The 22,581-nt window shown below is 43.3% G+C and overlaps 1 protein-coding gene across 1 annotated transcript in view; it reads left to right on the top strand.

The window, feature by feature from the left end:
• Positions 1-3,699: 3,699 nt before the first annotated feature.
• KL (klotho) overlaps positions 3,700-22,581 on the top strand; it is a 45,506-nt gene continuing 26,624 nt past the window's right edge. The window contains exon 1 of the mRNA XM_069467360.1: positions 3,700-4,512. Coding sequence (XP_069323461.1) covers positions 3,700-4,512 — 813 coding nt within the window. The remainder of the gene's footprint in view (positions 4,513-22,581) is intronic.

The following is a 22,581-nucleotide window of genomic DNA, read 5'->3' as shown; positions in this document are numbered from 1 at the left end:
GGTCAAAGAATGCAAAGTTTCATTTAGACAGGAGGAATAAATTCAAGAGTTCTATCATACTACATGGTGACTATATTTAATAATAATGTATTGTATTCTTGAAAATTGCTAAGAAAGTAGATTTTAAGTGTTCCCACCACAAAAACGATAAGTATGTGAAGTAATGCCTATGTTAAGTAGCTCAATTTAGCCATTGCACAATGTATACATATTTTAAAACGACATGCTGTACATGATAAATATATACAATATTTGTCAATTAAAAATTAAATGATTAATTATAAAAATAGGAGGGCAGAGATTCTTTTTCTATCTTGTTAACTGTTGCATTCCCAGTACCCAGAATAGTGCTGAGCACAAAACAAATATTTGTTTAATGAGTAAATGAAGGTAGAAGCTCTGAATTGATGTCATGATGAAACCTATTAAAGACTCTTTCCTATCTGACCCCAACCTACCTTTTCAGTTCACTATTTCCTTGCAAAAAATAAACCACACCTATCTTTTTTTCCCCACAAATATACTGTGAACATTTTTTTTCTTTGATGCTTTGCTTCCCTGGATTCCCTGCCTCCAGGTCTCTTTTTGAGTTTTCCTTTAAACCCCAGATATCGTCATATTTAATCTTTGTGAAAATTTTCCAATCAACTCAAAATAGGGGTAATTTCTCCTTCCTCTGAATTTCTCTAACGATTATTCCATGTGTCATTTAGTGACACTTAACATAATGAACCAAACGACTTATTTATTGTCGTCTTTCTTCACCCTGTGTCTCCAATTCAGTATTGTCTTTGAGGGCAGCGGTTGTCATCTACATTTTGAAGTCTCCAAGTATCTCACTATTGCCTCACCCAGAGTTGTGGTTCAGTGAAATCATTGTTGATGATATAAATTCCTTCCCGTGGAGGCTGAATGTCTGACTGGCGAGCCGAGAGCTCCTGAGGTTGGTATTGCGTTTGGGTCCAAGTGCAGCAGCCAGCCTCCTTCTGCTTCCTTGGCGGAGGGTTCCCATGGCCCTGGGAGCACAGTTGCAGGAGAATAGGTGGGAAGGGCCTGCCTGAAGGCATGCGGATGATGGAGGAAAAGATGATCAGATTGATGACCACTTTTAGGTTGCTGAAAATCACCACCATGACCAAAGTCAATAAGTAAATTTAAAAATGTCCTTTCCTTTGATGCATCTGTAACTCCACCTTCATATTCAAAGCACAGCAAGTAATTAATCTCTTACTTGCAGGAAAACAAAGCATTTGAAGCCTACACTGTAGATGTTTGAAGGTGGCTGTAAAAAACAAAAAACCAAAATAAAACCAAATAAATGAGAAGCAGCAGTAGCAGTTATTCACACTTGAGGAATCCAGAACTTAATAACCATGAACAGAACCTTAATAAACAGAAAGTTCTGGAAATAAAGTTTAATTATCATGCAATCTTTATTGTTGGGTTAAATGAATTATCATCTGGGAACAGCTCTGCGAAAAGCTTTGATGTCCACCTTAGGAGATGCATATGCCGTATGCGCCCCTCAGAGACAGATGAATTTCAAATGTGAAGCATTTAGTTAACTTGGTCCAGCTTTTTAATCAATGCTCTAAAATTAAAAATTAAAGAAAATCTTTTTTTTCTTGTTGGTTAAATAAAAATAGGAATAGATACAATCTGCCCTGAGCAAACAGACCATATATCAGTAAACGAATATTTAGCCTAAGCTATTTTCCATGAGACCCATGAAGCATTTCTAATTGAAACTTAACAAGCTACAACCCAGCAAACACTCTAATCTTCAGCTCTAGGAGGAAAATGTGATGTTGCATGTGGCCATAGCTTTTACAGTTAGCTGGGAGAGAGTGTGACTGTGAAGTTGTGTGGTGTCATTTTTTAAATTGCTGAAGTGTCATTGTTTGTTATTTCACATTTATTGAAGAATGTAAATGCCGCATTTAACAGAATAGTAATAAGTCTTTGTTCCAGTCTGATGACTTAATTTTACTAATCATGATAATAAATGCTAGCTGGAGTTGGGAATATTTAATAAAATACTGGAATAATTTTTTTGTGCTTACATTTCAAGGGAATTAATAAAAGTGCCTTCATCTGCAACATTTAAAACCTTATTGACTTAAATGTGTATGAAATACTGCAGGGCAGATCACTGCAGCGAGGAGAATGGATGTATCTCTGTGAGGATCTTAGGCATTCAACACACGGGCAAGTGTCCAGAAACTGAGGCACAACTTGTTGGATAGGGAGGTAGATATTAGCGAATCTTTCATTGCCAAAGATGGGCTTTCCATCTTTGCATCACCTTTGTGCACAGTTTTTCACTTGAGTTTCACAAGCTTCTGAGGCTGCAGGGCAGACAGGCCATCCCCATTTTACAGATGAGGAAACTTGGGCTTAGAGAGATGGTCCCACCCCAAATCACAAGGGTGAAGCCCAGGCCTTCTACTCCCTACCAAATGTGTATCAGTTATTCACAAATCGTATATGCATACATACAGATGGACCCTGTGGTTCAAAACTTCTGTCAAAAGGGCTCTTTGGCAACTGGAAAAAAGTCATGGCTCTATTGTGTTGCAGGGGATGGGAATGGTTGCTTGGCCTAAATGCCCTCTCCTCTTTCCCTCCACAGCTCAGGTGGCAAATGTGGGACCCAGGGACCTCTGGGTCTAGCAGAGTTGTGGCACAATTTCACACAGATAAGTTACTTGCTAAGTCAGAGCTGAAAGCCAAAACATGTGATTATTCATTAAAAAGATGCAAAAGGGTAATAAAGATGACTAAGATTTACCCAAAGGAGAAATACTGTTTTGTGTCTTTTTTATTTTTTATTTTTTCCCGGGAGAACAGTCAAGAACTATGATTTGAAGTTCACCAAGTTCACTAGGGAATTGAGAGATCTCATTAAAGAACAAGTAGTGGTTTGCAACGGTTAAAAGATAACAAACAGTAAAAGGGAGAGTAAAGCAAAGTCCCAACGCAACCCATAAATCTACTTATATTCCTTGAAGGTCTCCTAGACTGGGAGGCCAAGCAAGGGCCACCCCTCCCCTGTGCCGGTGGGTTGCGTCCCACGCCAGCATCTTACCTAAGGAAAAATCCCCTTCTCTCTGCACACCAATTCCGACTTGGCTCTCCCCACCTGGCCCTCCCTCTAGGACTCCAGCCAGGTGCTACTCGGTTCTAGCAATGTCAATCTGGAGCTTCTCCCGGCCTGCGAGTGGGGGAATAGAGAGAACAGGTGCTTCCCCGCGACGCTCTGCGAGGGCCAGGCGAAGATCCCGCGCCCAAGTCAGGCAAAGTCAGTCGGCCGCTTCCCTCCTCGACGAACCCCGGCTCCACGGCTTGTCCCGGGAGGGCGCGCGGATGGCGAAGGGAAGGCGGCGCGCAGAGAACTTGGGCGTCGCCAGCACCTCCAGTGCGGCTCCTTGGAGCTGGGAGGAACAGGTGCCGTTTCTCCGACGTCCGCGAGCGGCGCCTGCCGCACCTTGCCCGTGTCGCGCCCCCTCCCGGGGCGCCCCTCGCCCTTTGCGCCCCCCCATGCCAGGGCGGGGGCCGGCACCCGCCCGCAGGTAATCATTGCCAGCGGAGCCCGCCGGGGAGCGGGGGTGGGCGCGCCGGCGGGGGGCGGGCGGGAGCGGTGGGGCGCGGGCATAAAGGGGCGCGGCGCGGGGCCCCAGCGCCCGGCTCCCGCGCAGCATGCCCACCAGCGCCCCGCCGCGCCGCCCGCGGCCGCCGCCGCCGCCGCTGTCGCCGCTGTTGCTGCTGCTGGCCCTGGGCAGCCACCGCCTGCACGCCGAGCCTGGCGACGGCGCGCAGACCTGGGCCCGCTTCGCTCACCCTCCCGCCCCGGAGGCCGCGGGCCTTTTCCACGACACTTTCCCCGACGGCTTCCTCTGGGCCGTGGGCAGCGCCGCCTACCAGACCGAGGGCGGCTGGCGGCAGCACGGCAAGGGGGCGTCCATCTGGGACACGTTCACCCACCACCCTCCTCCGGGAGGCCCCCCAGTTGCCGACCTGCCGTCGGGCGCCCGGGCGCCGCTCCCACCAGCCACCGGGGACGTGGCCAGCGATGGCTACAACAATGTCTTCCGAGATACGGAGGCGCTGCGCGAGCTTGGGGTCACCCACTACCGCTTCTCCATCTCGTGGGCGCGGGTGCTCCCCAATGGCAGCGCGGGCGCCCCCAACCGCGAGGGGCTGCGCTACTACCGGCGCCTGCTGGAGCGGCTGCGGGAGCTGGGCGTGCAGCCCGTGGTCACCTTGTACCACTGGGACCTGCCCCAGCACCTGCAGGACGCGTACGGCGGCTGGGCCAACCGTGTCCTGGCCGACCACTTCAGGGATTACGCCGAGCTCTGCTTCCGCCACTTCGGCGGCCAGGTCAAGTACTGGATCACCATCGACAACCCCTACGTGGTGGCCTGGCACGGCTACGCCACCGGGCGCCTGGCCCCTGGCGTCCGGGGCAGCGCGCGGCTCGGGTACCTGGTGGCGCACAACCTCCTCCTGGTGAGTGCGAGGGGCCAGGCGGAGGGCCGTGCAGGGGAGAGAGCGCCTCTGGAGGTGCGGGGCAGGAGCGGCCGAGTCTCCAGCTCAGAGGAGGCCTCACCTGAACACATTTGTGAGGTCACCTCGGATTTGCACTCGGGGAACAGGGCAGCTCCTGCTTCCCACGCAAGGCGTGGAATTAGGAATGGGAGGGAAATCCCGCAGTGGGCGCGCGAGTGAGTGCCCCTCGGAGCCAGTTTGTCAAAAGGAAATGGGAATTATTTCCTCCTATAAAGAAAGGGAACTCCTTTCTCTGAGTGTTAGGGAATTCCTAGAGCTAAGGGCAGGGAGGATTTACTTCTGGTAGCTGCAGGGAGAGAGAATGAGGAGTGTGGCATGTTCGGAACCGCACGGAGAGCATTACTCTCTGCCAGAGTTTGTGGAGATGTCACAAGTTCAGTGTTAATCCAATAAGATCTGTCTTGCTTGTGGCACAGATTCACACTGTTGCAAAGGTGTCAAAATCTTGTCTCCCCAAGAGAGTCAGGTTTACTGTGTTTGGAGGTCCCTTCTGCGGCAGGGTAGGGACCCTCCGTCCATCAACCCTACTTAATCACCGGATCCAAAGACCACTTTATACAATCTTATCCCTTGGGATAAAAATGCAGAAGCAACTGCAGGGTGATATGGATTGTGTTCTACCACATCTGTATTTCCACAGTGCTCTCTCCAGTTGAAAGTGTTCCTCACGTAGGAGATTACCAACCTGGCAAAATTAATTTGAACACCCTTTTACAAAAGATTTCATTAATTTTGACATAAGGAAATATTGATATGCCATGATAAAGTTGTCTCTCAAATATTTCTTTCTTCTTTTGTCACCTTAGTGCTCAAATTTAGGTACTGTTGGTTTGAGGGTTCATTTATAATTATATCAGTTGCTGGTATACTTTTTACAGGGTTTTGTATCATGATAGAATATTTTATGTACATGTATAAACATTTTAATAAAAATGCTTAAATGTGCAATTTTTGATACCCTAATTTGGTGACTTGTAGGCCTACTGGAAGACCTTTTCCTAAATTTAGAATTAAGCCCCATATCCTGAACAAATTCAATATGAAGACCACATCTAAACACTTAATTAAAGCCATAGATAATATGGGCCGAACAGTACTGGGTTATTGAGGTGACTCAGTGCTCTGAGCTGCTGGTAATGTTGTAATAATGGTTAAATTAGATTGTATGTCAGCTCCACAAAACCTGTTTCTGACCACTGGTCATAAAAGAATGTTGGATTTATTTGACAAATTGTGATTTTAATGATTTCATATTGACATATATCTTTTCATATTGGTACTTTAGACCAATGATTCTTAAACTTTTTCAGTTTGTCAATCCTTTTAAGAACCTACATACCACTAGTTTATGGTCAGTGATAAAAAAACTGTGGGAAGAACTGTTTCACCTTTTGAAGAAAACATAAGCAAATTATCAGTTCATATCAGAAACAAATAAGAGATTCATGCATCAGCTGGAGAATCTAATAGACCATTTCTGTAAAATTACTATTTTACACTTAAATCACACCAGTTCTGTTTTTCAGAGTGCATATAATAAACTCTATGTACACAAGGTAGTCAATTGTTATTATAGTGACTTATAAGGACTCATGAACTCTCTGGAACCCTGGTGTTTTAAATGATCAACATGCTTTAGATCTTTGTGCCCAGTCTTGGTCCTCTGATTATCTTTTCAGGTAAATTTTTGAATCCTTACACAAAAAACTTGCCAAACACTAACCATCCTTCCCAGAAATGCAGTGGACTTTGTATTTATACAAAATTAGTAACAGGTGGATACTTGGTTTTGCTGATGCTGCAAACAAAATGTTAGTTGCTGTAAAATATTAATTTTGCTTTCAGATTTCTTTGGGTTTGGCATTTTGTCCTTCTTGTGTCTTATTTAGAAATAAGTTCCCCTTATCAAAGAAAGTATCCAAAATTAATTTTGTTGGATGAGATACTTTCATTCTATTTTCAATGTTCTCTCCTGGTGTATATACGGGGGAGAGGTGAGATAGAGAAATTTTGACCTTACTTAAAAAAAGATAAAACATACTCTGTGGATTTTGCTAATAGGATATTTCAGCTGGGCCTTAGATATTGCTATTGCACAGACAGGGGCTACTGAGCCTTTAGCAGAGTCATTTGCTTTTAGGGATCTGATACTGGTGAAGAATGAGGCAGGCCAGCACCCCACCCCCACCCCACTAATTTAGGAATGGGCTAAGGAGACACCCTGGAGAGACAGAAACTTGAATCCCCTAGAGAGTCCAGAATCATTGTCCCATGGCCTAGAGGACAGGAGGCAGGCCACACAAACTGCAGGCCAAATAATGGAGGTAGGGGGCCCTGCTCAGAATGGAGGTCTCGGGGGGTGAGAGAGAGAGAAAGAGAACTGAAAGAAGGAGCTGCTTTGCTCATCTGAGTATAACCCAGAAGGTGGACATATCTTCTCTCTCTGGCTTGGAGATTAACTGCTCAGCTGTCATAGCTCTTGAAAGAAGGTTCTTTATGTCCCCTCCCCTCACAAACCAGCACTAAGACCTGTAGGTGGAGAGTCCAGCCCCAGCAGTGCCTCTGAGCTTTTGTTCTGTCCATGGGTTTCTAAGAGGACCAGAACCAAGTTGAAGACACATGTGTCCCCCTTCCTTCCCTTTGCACGCCCTCCCCTGCCCCCACCGACTGAGATCCTTGCAAATACTTGTGCAAGGAACCTGTGAAAAAGACAACTTCTTTCAAGTAAGGAGGCAGGGCTAGGAGATGTGAGTCTGGGCATTACCGTCTGGTCTTGAGCATTAGCATCGGTGCTCACGTCTTAGGTGATCTGTCTGCAGGATTTATCGAAGCCATCACTCTCTTTTTCTTGAAGCACTTCCTCAGCTTGGCTTCCAGACCCCCACTCTCTCCTGCTTCTCCTTTCAGCTCCCTGGTGATTCCTTCTGTCTCCCTTGCTTCTTCCTCCTAGCTTGCTGGAAATAGCGGAGGGCCCAGGGTTCCTCCTGGGGCCTCTCGTCTAGATTCACTTCAGGTGATCCCTGTGAATACCGTCTGCACCCTGACTCCAAATTTTGAGTCTCCAGCCAGGCCTTCCCTGAGCTCCAGACTTGGATAGACAACTGCCTTCTCCACTTGGATCTCTAGTAGGCATGTCACATTGAACACACCCAAAACCAAACTCCTGCCCACCCCACTTATGGCAGCTTTGCCCCTCCAGTTGGTTGGGTCCCAAATCTTCACTCCTTCCTTCCTTTCACATCTTGTTTCTAATACCCCAACAAACCCTACAGCTCCATTACTTTCAGAATGTATCCAGAATCAATCCTCTCCTCCCCTTATCTACAGCTATAACCGAGGTCCAAGCCACCATCCACTTGCTGCCTGGATAACTGGGAGAGCCTCGCAGCTGGTGTTCTTGCTTCTGCCCTTGCCCTCTGCCGTGTGCCATGATGGATGTTCTCCAGGGCATCATTATGTGTGCACAAGACAGTCTCTGCTTGTTAAAGTCCCACCTGTTCTTCAAGAACCAGCTCACGCCTGAATGCTGTCTCTTCCTTCTGTGGGAGCCCACACCATACTTTCCTTCACTCTCTGCCTCCTACCACGTTCTTCCTTTCATTTAGCCAGTTTTCTCCTTTTTGCCCCTCCACTAGCTGAGCCAATTCCTTAGGTGAGGAAACCTCGTTCACTGCACTTGTATCTACTAAAATGGCATCTTGCCCTTGGTAGGAGCTCATGCTTCTAGAGTTTTCTCTCCTGGTCAATCTTTCTTGCCACTTTGTGATGGAGTGGGGAATAGCAAATCCTAATCAGTTAAGAAAATTGGTAGGCATAATAGTGCAGAAGCTGACATCTTCAGTGAAAATTTAAGGTTCATCATCAAATTTATGACTCTGTTCTAAAAATCTGCAAGTAAAACCTATCTATACTCACATGCAGTATTATAAAGAGGTTTTCGGAATAGGGGCGGGCAGTAAAGTCTCCTGGTTAGCTTTAGGATTATATATGGGAAGGAGCTTTGTTATCTGGTTAAATTTTCATGCCCATGTAATAAGTGTATTTAGTACATGGCTAGAATAATCAGCTGGGTTGAAAACTAATGTATTTTATAGAATATGACTGAATTCAACAGTATGTTTAATCAGGAATAGTTAAAATGCCTCCCAAAGAGCTTGACTCACTCCTCTTTGAATATCTGATTGAATACAGTATTTTTTTTAATGTTACAGTCAAATCCAAAGAAAAATTTAAAATAGGAAAAGAGGCAATTTCCAAATCATAGCAATGTTTTAACAATGTCTATTATTTTGATTTGAAAAAAGGAAGAAAATCTAAGCTACTAAGCATTCAAATAATGTCAATGTACATTTCTTAGGTGCATAATGAATGAACACACAACTGTGTTACCTGAGTATTTCGTCAGTCTTGGTTTTTGCACACAGAAGCCTTCTGAGTTATTTTGTTTTTTCAAAATATATTGCTATAACATAGAATTTTGTTATAATTAATTTGTGTCCAAGGTGCCTTTCTTTCAATGAATGTTATCTTATTAAAGAATAAAGGAAATTTTAGGTGTAGGAGGAGAACAGAATATATGCCTATTGGGAGGACAAAAAATAAAGAGTGGGTGAGTAAAAACACATACCACTACTGAATTGTCCAAGATCCACATTTTCTCAAGAAATGCCAAAATTATCCTTGTAATTTATATTTAAACAGATAAGCATAATGTACCTCTTTTATGCTCTATTTTGTTATCTGCTGGGCAGAAATTAATCTAAAGGATTCCTATACATTTTCTCCCCTCTATCTTGGGATAAACTCTTATTTACCTTTCAAAGACTTGACTCAAATACTCTCATTTTTCAATAACCACCAGCAGAGTGGATCATTGACTCAATTGTGGCTCTCTGAGAGCACAGATTACATATCACTTTTTTTAATTTTTAATGTTTATCTCAGTACATGACACAGAGGAAGTATTTGATACGTTTAATAAATGCACAAATGCAGATGTAAAATAATCTCTTCTGATTTCATTATGTCCATTTTCTTTCTTGTAAATTGAATACTGGACTTGAGAGAAAGCAGTCTGCTTTCTCACAGAGAGAAGGAGTTTAAAATGTGAATAAGAATAGTGAAAAATTTCCCAGCCAGGTATGTACATGACCCTTGAGCCTTTGATTTTCAGAACAGATAATATCCAATTTCATCTGGTAGACAAGGAAAGACAGGAAGAGGGAGAAGATGGCCTCTTAAGAGCCTGACCTGGAAGCTGTACCCATCACTGTCCCGTGGGCAGAACTTAGTCACGGAGCAAAGGGGTCTGGAACTATTGTCCCCTGAGGAGCCCTGTGCTCAGCGAATGATTCTATTATGTTGACATCAGATCACTCAGGACAACCAGCAGTCGCCACCACGTTGCCTAACTCCCAGGCATATTGTGGGAATTGAAACCAAATTATACTTGTCAACATGTTCTGAAAAAAAATTATATTTTTATATTTTATAATATAATAGTAATATTAGCAAAAGTGCTTGGAAAATGGCCCTCTTGAGCTGTTTAAAAGAAAGGAAGGAATTAGACAAATGCATTAGCAATTGTAGCCTCACTTAACTTCTTAGTTTGTGTCTTCTTTGAAATTATTTCAATAGCATTTGATCAAAGACTATAAAATTATTTTTGAGATAACATATTTTATATAAAACACATTACCAAGTTCCTTTCTGGACACAGGTTGCTGTTTAAAAGACATATCCTAAGGTTTATGACTGATATACTTTCACATATTGACTAAAGATAAATATTTAGTGAACTTTTGTGGCCCCACTCTGAACAGATTTTTTTTAATTGTTTGAAGTGTGGATGTCAGAACATCATCCCTGAACCAGTATCATTGTAGTTTGATAAAATACTCAAAGTGAAAGCAGTAATGTGTATCCAGTTTAAATGTAATGGTTAAGCAAATGTTTCCATGCCTATAAGTGCACTTTTATTAGAGAATTAGAATGTTATTATAGGCTTAGAAGGGACCTGGGAAATCCCAGGTCAGGTTTCTCCCCAGGACAAACTCCTGGCAGTGGCCGTCCTGGGGTTGTCTAGCTTCTGCTTGACTCTCTGCAGCAAGAGGCACTCGGTTCCTCTCAAGTTCCCCACCTGATTTTATCTTTTACGCTGAACTGAAACCTGTAGGACTCATCCTGATTGTCTCTCTGCCTTCCTAAATCTCAGAGAGCAAAACGAGTCACTCTTTGGTGGGACGGCTTTCACACATTTGAAAAGGCCACTATGTTTGTCCTAAGTATTTTCTCCTTCCCGCTAATCTGTGTTCCAAGAAGACTCGGAGGGACTGGACAGTAGTCAGGGACATTTCCAGAGCCTCCTGCACGATAGGCAGGTGCGGTGTTGAATTCTGAGAATAGAAATGTCCCCCATTGAATAGGGATCTTTGTCTTCTGACACTTGAGGGGAAGGTGGAGGGGAGGGGACAAAAAGTTGACCTTTCTTTCTCCCCAGCAGTGAGGGGCTGGGACTATCTGTGATGGGTGTAGGTGACCGAGGACAAGGGGCTGGAGGCCTCCCCCTTGGCTCCTGAGCTGTATTTACAGGGCTGTCTTTGGGAGGGTCCAGGGGAAGCCTGCAAAGCCACGGCACAGGGAGGGTGGGGGAGGGCAGGCCCGTGGCCTCTAGGCCCTGGCAGAGCCTTTAGGATGTGCCTCCTCCTTCCGCCTGACCCTCTGCTCTTTGGATTCCTCATGCCGTGGTCTTCTCCTTCAGCCCGTCCCCTAGTCAGTGTCCCAAGTTCTTCCCCAGTGCCCCGTATCGCTTTACCCCACGCCAGGCCTTCCTGCCAGCTCTGCAGAGGTGAGGGGACGGTGGTAGAAATCTTCTACTCTGGGCTCGGGTATGTTCTCGTTGAAATTGTCTGAAGTCAAACACAACTCAAAGACGGGGTATTTCTTACCAAAAGCACACGGTTTGGGCTGCATGCGAGACTCAGTTTCCTGCCGTTTACCTGGCTTGAGCTGGTAGGGGGGCCTGATGCAGAGGCCTCTTTACGCCTTCCTGGCGGGGTCGTGTTTCCAAGTCTGTCTGCGCTGTTCTCTCTGATTCTGCAGGTTTGCCCCTCACTCCAGGAGGGGCTGGGGTTGGGAGTGGGGCTGGGGTTTAGGGTGGCGGGGGCTTAGTTTTAGGTTTTGCGGATCTCACAGTGTCTGTTGCAACTCGTGCTCGGTTCTGGCGTGGCGGCGGGAAAGTGGCCCCAGGCAATGTGGCAGTGAAGGGGCACAGCTCTGTTCCAATAACATTTTATTTACAAAAATAGGTGTCGGGTGCTACTGCTGGGCTGGGCGTGCCAGGCACACAAAGTAGGAAGAGCACCGTGTCCTTTTGTGAAGCAGCCCCTGCAAAGTCAGAGCAGGGGAGACAGTGTGGCCGTTCCGCCTTCAGCATAGGGTCCCTTGGAAGGACTGACGCTTCCGGTGGGAGAGGACAAGAAGCCGGAAGAGAAAGCCTGGGAATTTGCAAGACCTTTCTTAACATTTGCTGTATAGAACCAAGCAGTGCTCCAGATGTTCAGCGTAGACTTGAGTGATTACATTTCTTGTTCTGGACCCTGGATGATGTTCCTGCCGTCCAAGACTGCATTAACAATTTTGGCTGTCACCTCACTGCAGACTCAAATTAGTTTGTAGTCAGCTAAAACCTCTCAGGCTTTTTTTTTTTCCCTCCCCCTGTGTGAATTGCTGTTAAGCCAGATGTCCCTTGTCGTCTCCTTTTGTAGCTCATTTTTGAACTTTTAATCTTCTTAAGTTTTATCTTCAATGTGCAAAGATAAGAGGAACTTTATTACAGGTAGTGGGTTATTCTTAAAAACTGGACATAACCTAAATGTATTAAGGTGACCAGTGACAGGAATAGTGGTACACTCACACAGTGGAATACTAACTGGCTACGGGAGTGTCGATGTGTATTATTAAGAAGTTGCCCATAGCATACTGTGAAGAAGAATAAGCCAGATATGTCATACTTTTGTGTATCTCTGCTGTATGAATAATGGGCACAGTTCCGAGTGCTGCACAGCTCTTGGGCTGGGCTGGCTCCAGCCTCTGTCCCTTTCCCCAGGGACCCCTTCCCTGGCATGTGTGCCCAGGATTGGGTTTGTCCAGTTAACCCACGGAATCAAGAGAAAAACATAAATTCTTAAATAGTTCAATCCCCTAAATTGGCGGTGGTCTATGGCACAGCAATAGGTACCTGAAATAATGAGAGAAAGGAAATAATGAAGTAAGTCCAGAAAGTTTCCTAGAACTGGAGGGCATCAATTTCCATACTGAGTGGGAAGTGCTGGGGGAATGGTTACAGAGCGTACCTGCTGTGGGATCCCAGCGTCCTGCCTCCCGGAGCCAGCCACCTCTTCAGTCAGTGGGTGAGAGGTTGGAAACTGGCTAAGTGTGGGGACCAAGCAAGGCTCATCACTTTTTATTTCGCTGTGGACTGTGAGCCGTCCTTACAGCTCCCCAGCTCTGGCAGTTAAGTGCCACTTGCTACCTGGCCTTTATCACTTCAGGGTCTCAACAGCCCCATGGATGGCAACAATTTCGGCTCTGTGACCACCTCCTCTACCGTCTGCCCTGGCTTAGAGAGGAGCGCCACCACTGAAGTTCTTAGTGACGCTGGTGCACCCCGATTTAGCCTATTTGGTGAATGATGGTTTGGTGAATGGTGTGTCTCTCTGCTTGGGACTCCTGGGAAATACAGTCCTGTTGGTTCCAGCATGCCTGCTTTTCTCAAAGGTCTCACTTCTTTTTAAAAAATTTAAAAAAAAATTTTTTTTTGTAGAGACTAGGGTCTTGCTATGTTGCCCAGGCTGGTCTTGAACTCCTGGGCTCAAGGGATCCTCACACCTCAGCTGGGATTACAGGTGTAAGCTGCTGTGCTTGGCCCCACCTCTTATTACTACTCCAGTGGCAATGAAATTTCGATGTGAGTTTTGGAGGGGGAAAACACTCAAACCGTAGCACTATGTATAATAATATTATAAAAATTATTTGAGGCTAGTTTGGCAAACTTATTCTATGAGTCCATGTTGCCTCCTAGGTATCCTCTCTTCCTTAGAACCATTGTTTTTTTATTAACCATTACATAATTTTGCTTATGGGACTATTGTTTCTGAAATCCACATTTGCTTACCTTTTAAAATTAAGAAAATTTGCTTTCTTCAAGCACATTATTTTTATGATTCCTCCAAGTAACTGATGGCTTTTCCATGATCATGAATGCAAATTATTTTACTGTGCCACTCTTGGTGGTGATAAATTTGGAATGGCACACAGACTCCTGATGTACTTGTCTTCTGAAATAATTAGGAACCCAAATTTAAGAGGGATTAGATACAATAGAAGGGCAAAGTGTAACAGAATGAAAACTGCTCTGGTGACAACAGCTAAAATGATGCCTCATGATACATGAAGACAATCCAAGAAAGACCTCAAAGACAGGGGCAGAGCTGATGTTCCCCAAGAGACTCAACAAATGTAGGGAATTAAGAAAATCAGAGAATTGGAAGGATCAGAATCTATAATCTCTGGGTACAATGTTGACTTTTAAATCAGCTTTATTATGTTGGGGTAATAAACTGATTTTGGAAATATTTGTCTTTTATATAAAAACAATCAATCAGTCAAATATTAATGAGTGCCTGTGCCTATGGGTGTTGTTATGTTGCCCAGGCTGGTCTTGAATTTCTGGCCTCAAGTGATCCTCCCACCTCAGCCTCCCAGAGTGCTGGGATTACAGGTGTGAGCCACTGCACCTGGCCTCTATTTTACAACTAACATATTGGGTACAGTTTATAATCCTGTACTTTGCTTCATATAGATGCAGGTCTGCTGAGGAAGCTTGGAGTAACATGTGGGTTGACATTTGAAGCATTAATAACCTGCTGGGAGAGCTGCTGCAAAGCTGATGCTTAACAGGAGCGAACAGCTCATTTTGTTGAGTGAAGGGAGGCAGGGATAGAAATGGCTGCGGCCTTGGCCAGCATGGGTCCCAGATAAATCCCTTCAGCAGATCGTTGTCAAGAGGGATGAGGTGTGATCCTGCCAGATTCTCTGAGTTTTTAAAAGATGCTAGAAATTAAGGATTTTGTGTGAAATTTCCTGATTTTTAAAGGTTAACTCAAAAATAATTTTTTTTATGTATGACAAAGGCCAAACAAATCTTCTGTATGGACTTAGAGTTTATAACCTCTGACCTGCAACCTTTGGCTCATCTGGAAGCCCTGGCAGAAGCGTGACTGCAAACCCTCCAGTACGTCTTGTCCATCATCATCTGCCTGAGGTTCTAGACCGGGGCTGTGGCATGGAGGGTCCTGCCTAGGTTTCACCTCCCATTGGAGTGGTGCTCACAGACAACTTAATTTCCCCAAATTTAATGGTTACATATGTTGGAGAATGTAGATTCTGAGCATAATAGCTCCTCAGTGTCTGCATTGGATAGTGCCGGTTATCAGACCCTGCAATATCAAATACATGATGGATAGTAATTTAAATTTATTTTATTGATCAGATAAACAGAACTTGTTGAGTTATTAGACAATCTACTTAAACAGAGTGTGCTCACCCTCTGTTGCCACTCCCAGGCCATCAACTGGAGGCTTGTTTTCTGGAGGAATTGAAGAGAGGGAATTGGAACTGTGGGGTACTGGGCAGAGGAAAGGGCAGGGGTGAGGCACAGGCCTGGGCACAGGGGTGCAGTGGACATGTGCCTACAGGAATCCTGTCACCTCCCAGCAGCCTCTTCACTCTGTCAGCAGATAGCTTCTATCTCCCTGGTAGGAAAAGGGATGATTTTTTTCCTCTCTGAAGACCCTGAATGGCTCCAAAGTAAGGATCCCACCCACCAACATCAGATTTGGGTCCCCAATGGAATGATTGGTTTCCTGACAAATCAACACAGTATAGAACTTGTTCTCCATAAGGTACTCCTATGCCCGTAATTTTTGACCAGTTTTTCAGTACTTTTCTCTTAAATGTGAATGGATATCCAAACATCAAAAGACATTTGAGGAAAACTCTCAACATGAAACAGACAGAGTAAAATAAATAAACAGAAAAGCAAACCAGGGAAAAGAGATTATGCAGGAAATTCAACACACACACACACAAACTGAAAAAGAAACAGAGAATATGAAAAAAATTCTTGAATCAATAACATAATTGTTGAAATAAGATATTTAGTCAAAAGGTTGAAAAGTAAAGTTGAAGCAATGCCCTAAAAATGGTCCAAAATGACAAAGAAATAGAAAGTATTAAAGAAAGGGGAAAAGATTTAAAGGCGTTTTACAAAGATCTGATGTCAGACTAATTGGAATTCCAGAAAGAAAGAATAAGGAAATGGAGGTCAGGAAATTATTAAGAAAGAAAATAATATAATAAAATACCCCAGAGCTGAAAAACATGAGCTTTTAGCTTTAAAGAGCCTACTGAGTTCCTAGCACAACAAATGCACAGACATTTAGGGATTTTGAAAGCATACCTTCGATGTAATGTTTCCTAAGAAACTAATGAAAGACACGCAGTAGCAAAATTACAGTAAATAAAGAAATGGGAAGAAATGGGATATAGAAAAAGTATGGTTTCAATCCATAAGAAATAAGGAAAAATCCTAGGATGAGAGCAGCTATAGACAGCATCTAGTCCAGGCTGGACTAGGAGGAGGGATGATCCTAAAGGGGAAGGGAGAGCTCTGAGTGAAAAAGTAGACTCAACGGGACAGTATGGCGGACAGCGTGGTGGAGAATCACAAAAGCATTGACAAAAGCACACACGGAATATTACACAAGTTTAATAATGAGGTGATTATTTATTCAATGAAAAGCCATCCAGAAAAAAGAAATGGTATAGTGTCCTATTTGGCTCTGCAATGAATAATGTTTATGTGGGAATCTTGATGTAAATATTAATAATGATTTAAATAAGAACAGACATTTGGGAGAACAAGGGAGGAAAATTGGGGAACATAAAAGAGCTAAATCCTCGTTATCCTGATGAATTATTAAGTTTCAGAATAAACATACTATTTAGAAATGTGATGATAATTACTAGAAGAGCTAAAAGTTAAACGTGGTTGTCTGTGGGGACCAGGAGGGGGTTTGAGAAAAGGGGAAGATGCTTACTGTTTTCATGATGAGCCTTTGGTACTATTTGATTTTCAACTATATGAATGAATTTATTTAAAGTAATTTTTAAAACCCCATGCCATTAGATAATGCTTTGTGGTTTCGGAAATATGTTGTGTATTTTTGAAGCAGGTAAATTTGCTGAGAGGGTCAGAGTTTAGCTGACTTTCCTATGGCCACTCAGGGCCAGAACGGGGATCAGAATGCAGATTTTCTGAACCCGTATTCCCCGTGCACATCCCATTACCCAGTGCTGCCTCCGCACGCACAGGTTTCGTATGGCGGCGTGCTGGTGAACGTCTAGGCTCTCCTTGTCCACATCAGCATCCGAAATGGAGAATGTGAGCCCTCACTGGCCAGCAACATCTTTAATCTTCATTAATATCTGAGAGGTTCACCATTAATAATTTTTAAAAAACCACTGACCCACATACCTTTGTTCCAATTACTATTGCTATGTAATACCCCCAGACTTAGTGGCTTTAAATAACCATTTTATTTAGTTTACAAACTTGTGGGTGAGGATTAGGGAAGGGCTCACCCGCTATTTGCCTGTGGTCTGCAGTCAGCTGAAGCTTCCATGGGGCTGGGTGTCCAACATGGCGCCTACCTGTGATTGGCACCTCTGTTGGCCTCGCTGACATCGTGGTCTCAGGTCAGCCAGTTTCCCTCACAGCAAGCTTCCTGAGAGAACTAGGAGAAAGTGTTATGGACGTTTTTGACTTAGCCTTGATATCATGGGGGTTCACTTCGGCCAAAGCAGTCACAAGGCCCCCAGATTCAAGGGGAAGGGTACAGTGGGAGGAATGGCAAGTCATATTGCACAGGGTCGTGGGGAATTGGAGATATCCATCTGCTATCTTTCGAAAATACACTTTGCCACAGCACCTCTGGTTTCCCAGCTCACAGTGATCTGCCTGGAATGCCTTTTTCCATCTTCCCAGGACCTACACATCTCTCAATATATGGTTGAGAAACTACCTCCTACAGGAAGACTTCCCTGATTTCTCTCAGCAAGAAGGAATCTTTTCTTTTCTGAATCACCATTGCATTAAAAAAAACAAATCCATCTTCTGGTACTTTTGCCACTTTCAATCTTGTGTCATTATTATTTTGGTGCCTATGCTTTGACCCCTCACGACGACTGCCTAATAACTTGCCTATTGAGTAAATATTTGCTTCATGAAACAATCATTACATGATAACTAAAGCAGCAGTCCTGAAAAAATGTGTTTCTATTCAGCTCTTTTTCTTTTCCTTCCTGATTCTCATTTCTGGAAAAATGAAAGAAACCAAAGGATCTCTCATGAGGAGTCACAGTGTGAACTGTGTGTGGCTGTCCCCTGTGTTTACTGCTGCTCTGTGAGAAAGGAAGGAGATGGGGGAGCGAAAAACCGTGTCGTTTACAATTTGATTAAAAAGCTTTTTTTCTTTTCCTTTTATGTTTAAGCCCTGCAGTTTCAAAATTTCCCTTTCGTCATAGAGGATCAGGCAGCTGTTCCTGCTGCAGTTCACTGTTCTGGAAACACCCTCACAGGTGTTTAAGAAATTTGGCCTCAACTCTGGCCCCTCCCCCCAACTCACCCTCATCACCATCAGCCACACTGAAGGTCTTGCCCTGTGCCTTGGGGCCTATTTTTCTGACTCTTCTCTGCCTGGAAGGTTCTCCCCACCTTGCCTTACCCCCATAGCCACAGAACCCACTTCCTTTGAGTCTACGTTCAGAAAACATTTTCTCAAAGGAGGCATACTCTGACCACTCCATTTAAACCTGTTTCTCCCAGCCTTACAAGCAGCGGAGGAGACTACTTCCGGGGGTGGGAGTGGGGACTCTAGGAGACGGGAAGTCACCAAATTTACAGGTACTTCACATGAAACCCTGTGATGATGAATTTCTCAGGCATGGTGTTTAGCTTCTGAATAGAAGAACCAATAAGATCAATTTTTAAAAGAAGACAGTAAAAACCCTCTGGCATAAGAGTGGCTACTGAAAATGCAATCTGAGATTCCTTACGAAATCCCCAGACAGAAGCTATTTCTTTGGATTTAATAGTTGCTCCACACTGTAGGGCTAAGAGGCTTACAGAGTGTTAATTAACACCCCTTGACAAACATTTGTAAATGAATCTGACCAAAGCCCAAGGAGACCAGGCTTTTTTTGGTGATAAAAAATAATCTTTGAAGATTATTTATGATCACAAAGGGAGACTGTAAGAAAAAATTTTCCTAGACTTGGGAATGAGGCAGGATTACTGGTGTCCTTCCGAGCTGAGGCCTCAGGGCAGGCCTGCCCGGTTAATCCCATTCTCTGATTCTGATTCTCTGGGGTGAATCGGGGAGTGCGCCTTTGTTCGATTTGCTATTTACCATGGATTAGGGTGTTTTAAATTCTGTAAGGGTAGTTGTTAACTGGTAGAAAACTGATAGCGATGGGAATGATTCTTGCCTAATAGGAACACATGGATTTTGTTCTGCAGAGATATCAATAAAAAGATTAAACCCACAACATATTTGATGAAAGGGAAATAAAGACTCTTGTGAGTGTCACAAAAAGAAAAAAAAAAAAAAAAAAAAGCATCTCCTCTCCTTGGCACACCCCTCCCCGCCACCCCCTCTCCCTTATCTCTTTCTATTTTCCATAGTGCTCATTGTCTTCTATCGTTCTTTAGAATTTACATTTATTATGTTTGTTGTTGAGTCTTCCTCCTAAAATGGAAGCTCCATGAGGGTAGAGGTTTTTGATTTGTTCACCGTTGTATCCCAAAGTGCTAGAATTGCGCCAGGCACATTGTAGGTGCTCAATAAATACTTCTGGAATGAAGATATTTCACTTAAATCAGTGACTTTCAAATATTTTTGACCTTGACCCACAATAACAAAAGCATTTTACATGTTGACACACACACACAACTGACACAAATTTTCACGGAACAAAACCTACCCTTATTATATGTGGTGCACTCCGATGTTTCCTGATCTCTTCTATTGTGATTTTAAAAATTACTGAGGGTACCCATGGATTGATTTCACAAACAGACCCTGTAGTATCAAAACATTTGACTTAAGACTGTGTAGAACTTGCTACCACAAAAAGGCAAAAGAGAAAGAGGAGGAAAGGGTAGGCACGTTACTTTCTGTTATCCGCTATTCCATAAATCGTATTTCATTTCCCTGTAATCTTATCCTGTCTGATGATGTAGAAATCCTCGCACACTTACTTGTCACTTTTTCTTTTGGTGAAAAGTGTTCTCTTCTGCAAGGGGAATTGAGTTATTTCAAAGCAAAGAGCTATAAATGAGCTTGTTAAAGATTCAAGGAAAGTCTGTTGGCATCTCCTGTTGATAATTCAAGGCAGCAAAATTAGGTCAGGAGGCAGAGGAAGAACATTTAGAAAGTAAAGGTGACTATTAAGGAAGAAAAACACTTGTCTCAGTTTTGTTGAATTTGGAGAGCAGCTATTCCATGAGGGTGTTATAGCATGACTTTGGTGATTATAGTAATAGATGTTTACTGAAAAGATCCTGTTTGACTGATGAACCACAGGATACTTTTGCTGACCCTGTGAATACATCACTTATCTACATTCTTTATCTTCTTGTCTCTTTTTCTCATCTAGCCTGATGCCTCCCTACCTGCTCCCTCATGGTTCTCATTTTGCTGCTATTAGAAAAACAAAGATATAAAAACCAGAAATTGGAAGTCCTCTGCGTCTCCAAAAATAATGCTGTGATTAATGGGTTAGACGGATTCGGGTCACAAGCTGGATATTTTGTTAACAACCTAGCACCAGTGATTTGGAAGGATTTTCATAGCAGTGTGATTTAGTATTAAATAGAATGATTTAGCTGATGTTGATTAATTCTGAACAGATAAATTAATGAGGCAGGAATCTCAATCTCTGATTTATTGATGCATTTATCCAATGTGAGTTATGAAATCATTTTTATCTCATTGGAAGGAGGTTTTTATTTAAATACAAATGAATAAGCCTTTTATTGTAACCTACTTTGAAAAAATCTACAGAAAATGATCTCAAGTAACAAAACTCCCAAATTACAACATGATTTAAAAAAATCTACCTTGACCTTTATCTTGCCTAGTTGTTAGACTATGCCTTTAAGTGAGATCTTACAGAATCTCAAATTTGGTTATATGTGTGTTTAAAAACCCTGTAATTGTGTTTGACCTACCCCAACTTAAACTAACTTAAGGAAGAAAAGGGACATTATGAGAAAGACACAGAATTGAGGGCTAGCTCCAGGGACATAAGGTTTTAGGAATCATACTTGGCTTGCAAGTAATCATTACCATGAAGGAGGGCTCTCTTTCTCCTCACTACACATACACACACCACACACATGCACACAACCACACCCCCTACATATACACACATCACACATATACATACATATCACACACGTGCATGCCTGTGCTTGTGTTGGCTTGGTCCTTATGTCCCACTGTACAGGGTCTTTTCCCAAATCAGCAATTCCAGATTCACTTGCTCTCCAGATGTAGGAGAGCTACTTGCCTCTATTCCAGCAATAAATAAATAAATAAATAAATCTCAGGGAAGATATCTCATTGGCCTGGCTTGGGTCATTCAACTTGAAGTGGAAAAAGAGAAACCAGTGTTCTTTTACTTTCCCAGCTTTCCTGTAAAAACAATGGATTACACTAAAAGCTCTGGAGAACAGGTATTGTATCATATTCAGTGTCTTTAGAGCCTAGTATGATAGTTCATAGTAAATCCTTAGTGAACCAATTATTGAATTGTACCCTTAAACATGGTTAAATTTTATGTTATACATATTTTACCATAGTAAAACAAAATAAAATAAAACTATTATCAATTTTATTGTCCATTTCTCAAAAGTAGCATATGTGATAATTTTTTGCAATTTCTAGAGGAGATCTAATCTAAAATTTAGTTCTTATGACATAATTATAAAGGGTGTTAGCAATCATATGCAGCAGTAACTTTCACCCTGAACATCTTAACAAAGGTTTGAAATAAAAATGTTATGATATAGAACATACTAATTTTTAGGGGCTGGGTGGAAAGGTCTTAAGGTAGGGATTATATATTTTCTTTTTTGGTATGTCTTTGGGGACATTGGAGGGTCAGTTTTTCTATCTATATTAGTATGCAGTAACTAATGGCATACAGTGAAGCCCAGAATTTTGTTCATTTAGGTATTCTCAGCACTTATATGTCTGGCATATAGTAGGTGTTGATATTTGTTGAATAAATGACTAAATGTCATATAAGCAAACACTTTCTGGTGGAGTCAAGATGGTGGACCAGAGATACCAGCTGCCAGATTATCTCAGAAAGAAGAAAAAGTTTTAGATGAAGAAGAAGAAACAAAGAAACAAACATAGGTTGGGTATAATTCTGAGGGAAATGTGCCAGAACCTACCAGAGACTCCACGGGAAGAAGTTGAGGAGCAGAACAGGAAGGAGAAAGGTATCAGCAAAGATCAATCCCAGAGAGGCTTGGAGTCCAGTAAGAAGAGCAAGTGGAGCAGTTAGTTTCTCCCTCCCTTGCATCTCTGACGGCCGGTGGGTTCCTGAGCTGCTGGAGAGACCTTCACCCCACACGAGCCAGAGGCTGTTGCCACCAGTGAGCTGGGAGCTTCTTGTGGATGGACCACCAGGCTCCCAGCCCCCGCGGGTGCTACCCACCCCACAGACCCGAGCCAGGATGGCAGGCACCCTATTGCTTCTCTACCCACCGTGCACCTTTGTCCTCCCCAGTGGGCTTCAACCTCTCAGGTTTCATCTCGCTTGTTCCCACACAGACATTTTCCAACTCTGGCTCAGACTGCAGGAGCCACAGGG

Source organism: Eulemur rufifrons, chromosome 4, assembly GCF_041146395.1.
Source record: "Eulemur rufifrons isolate Redbay chromosome 4, OSU_ERuf_1, whole genome shotgun sequence".
Taxonomy (NCBI): Eukaryota; Metazoa; Chordata; class Mammalia; order Primates; family Lemuridae; genus Eulemur; species Eulemur rufifrons.
Note: the sequence above shows the minus strand (reverse complement) of the source record. Positions and strands in the feature narration are given on the sequence as shown.